This window comes from Gavialis gangeticus, unplaced genomic scaffold (genome assembly GCF_001723915.1).
Source record: "Gavialis gangeticus isolate Ggan-Ray unplaced genomic scaffold, GavGan_comp1, whole genome shotgun sequence".
Classification (NCBI taxonomy): Eukaryota; Metazoa; Chordata; order Crocodylia; family Gavialidae; genus Gavialis; species Gavialis gangeticus.
In genome coordinates, this window is record NW_017729027.1 from 33,900,495 (window position 1) to 33,902,706 (window position 2,212).

General features: G+C 41.8%; 1 protein-coding gene across 14 annotated transcripts in view; it reads left to right on the forward strand.

Annotated features, from left to right (window-relative positions):
- DST (dystonin) overlaps window positions 1–2,212 on the forward strand; it is a 569,390-nt gene that overhangs the window by 339,464 nt on the left and 227,714 nt on the right. For all 14 annotated transcript variants that reach the window (XM_019520527.1, XM_019520528.1, XM_019520523.1 and 11 more), the window contains 2 exons: window positions 716–899; window positions 1,830–1,987. In XM_019520527.1, coding sequence (XP_019376072.1) covers window positions 716–899; window positions 1,830–1,987 — 342 coding nt within the window. The remainder of the gene's footprint in view (window positions 1–715; window positions 900–1,829; window positions 1,988–2,212) is intronic.

The window sequence follows — 2,212 nt, forward strand, 5'->3', positions numbered from 1 at the left end:
TCGGAAGGCGCCGGAGTGCCAGCATGCCAGAAAAACAAAATTGGGGGGGCATCAGCTCCATACTGGTGGGTGTACACACACCTCGGAGCGGACAGTGGGGATAGGGCCTGAGGCAGCACAGCCCTCTCGTTGTCTGCTCTGAGGTACACATGCAGTTGCTGCCAGGATGGACTGATACTGGGGCTTTGGAACCTGGTGCAGCTGTTTGCAGCCTACCCGCTGCTTGCTGCAGCTGCCCAGAGCCCAGCCTGGCTACAAACAGCTGCGCCGGGCTTCAGAGCCCAGTCATCAGCTCTGTGGTAGCAGTGGGGGAGAGGCTTGGGTTGCGCTGCCTCAGGCCACTCTCCCACCGTCCTCTCCGAGGCACGTGTGCACTCGCCAGTATGGAACTAATGCTGGAGCCTGGAGCAGGTGTTTGCAGCCTTCTGGCTGCAGCTGGCCCAGGCTCTGGGTAGCTGCTGCCAGCCATGGAGCCCGGTCTGCTCAATTTTATGGCCCTCGGAATTTCATCAGTCCAAGGGCCATAACATAACGTTCTCTTATATTTCCTGAGGTGCAGTCCCTACTGAGCTGCTGCTTTTTTTTGTGTGGCTTGATGCTCTCCCAGCTGCACAAGTGTTACGATGACAACATCTGGCCCAAACTATGCTGACTTCAGCATATAAACCTATACCTAAAGAGTTTTACACTTATATTAGTCTCTAATCTATTTTAGATAAAGACAATGTTGCCAGGTGAACACCAGCAGGTTCTAAGCAATCTACAGTCCCGCTTCGATGACTTTGTGGAAGATAGCCAGGAGTCCAAAATTTTCACAAGCTCAGATGCAACACAACTGGAAAGGGAGGTTAATATTTGCAAGCAGTATTATCAGGAGCTGCTTAAATCAGCTGAAAGAGGTAAGAGCAGTTCCTTGAGAAATTTGATAAAGTGTTCTTAAAAGATGCTTTATGACATCTGATAAATCAGTGCCTGTTTTATTATGTTAGCACCGCTAACATTATATGTTATATGTTAGCACCACTAAGGCTGTGAGAAGACCAAATAAATAAAGACCCATACTTAAGTTTTACTGTTATATTGTTCAAAAGATGGAGGGATTTTGGTTACTAGTACTCCTGAAAAAATAATATAATCTATAGAGTGCAGTTTATCATTTGGTCCAGCTTTCCTTAATGTTGTAACTGAATGACTGAAATTTATCTTGAGTATTCATTGAGCTCATAACAGAATTGGAAAAATATTTATGCTATAATACAAAAAAATCTTACATATTCTTCCATAGGCTTGTAGAATACTACCCTCCAATATTTAAAGCTATTTTTAAACGATGAAAAGTTATGCTATGCTGTTAAGTAGCTATTGACTTAGAGGAATTCATTAGTATTTTGGAACTGATTTTGCTGCCATTGTATTTTCTACAAGTAGTCAGAAAATATTTTACTATTTCTCTGGAATAAAAGATAATAAGAAATAGCCATTAGAGCTTTGATACAGTATTATAATGAAATAATATGAATTCATAGTCATTATGTTCAGCAGTGTATTTGGAAAGAGGGATGATGATTGCTGAGACTGAGATGATCCATGTTATACATTTAAGTCTGGAAGTGCAGCAAGATAATCTAGTAACAGCCAAGGACTAGGGGCCTGATCCAATTCCCATGAGAGTCAGTAGAATTATTCCTATTGACTTTTGGTGGGATTTGAATCAGTGCCTCAATATACTATAGGTCTTTTCAGGATTATAAAATGTGTTGTAAGAAGGGAGAAAAATGTGGTAAGTATCTGGATTTATTGGCTACAAAGTATCTTGTTTCCTTCAACAGAGGAGCAGGAGGAATCCATTTACAATCTGTACATCTCGGAAGTCAGAAATATCAGGCTGCGCTTGGAAAACTGTGAGGAACGGTTGATCAGACAGATTCGAACTCCACTGGAGAGGGATGATCTACATGAAAGTGTATTTAGGATTTCAGAGCAAGAGGTGAGTTTTTGAAAGTGTTGTTGCTGTTACAATGGGTAGCAGTTTTTAAAATTAATAGCCATAAATTAGGGTAAAAAAATAGTGCTGCTCAGAAGAGTGGAGATCATTAAGGGTCACATCCACAAAAGTATTTAGGCCTCTTAAGTCACCTTAAGAAGCATTTAGGAACATTGAAGATTGACAGATTGAAGGCTAAGGATGTGGTAGTCATGGGGGACCTGAACT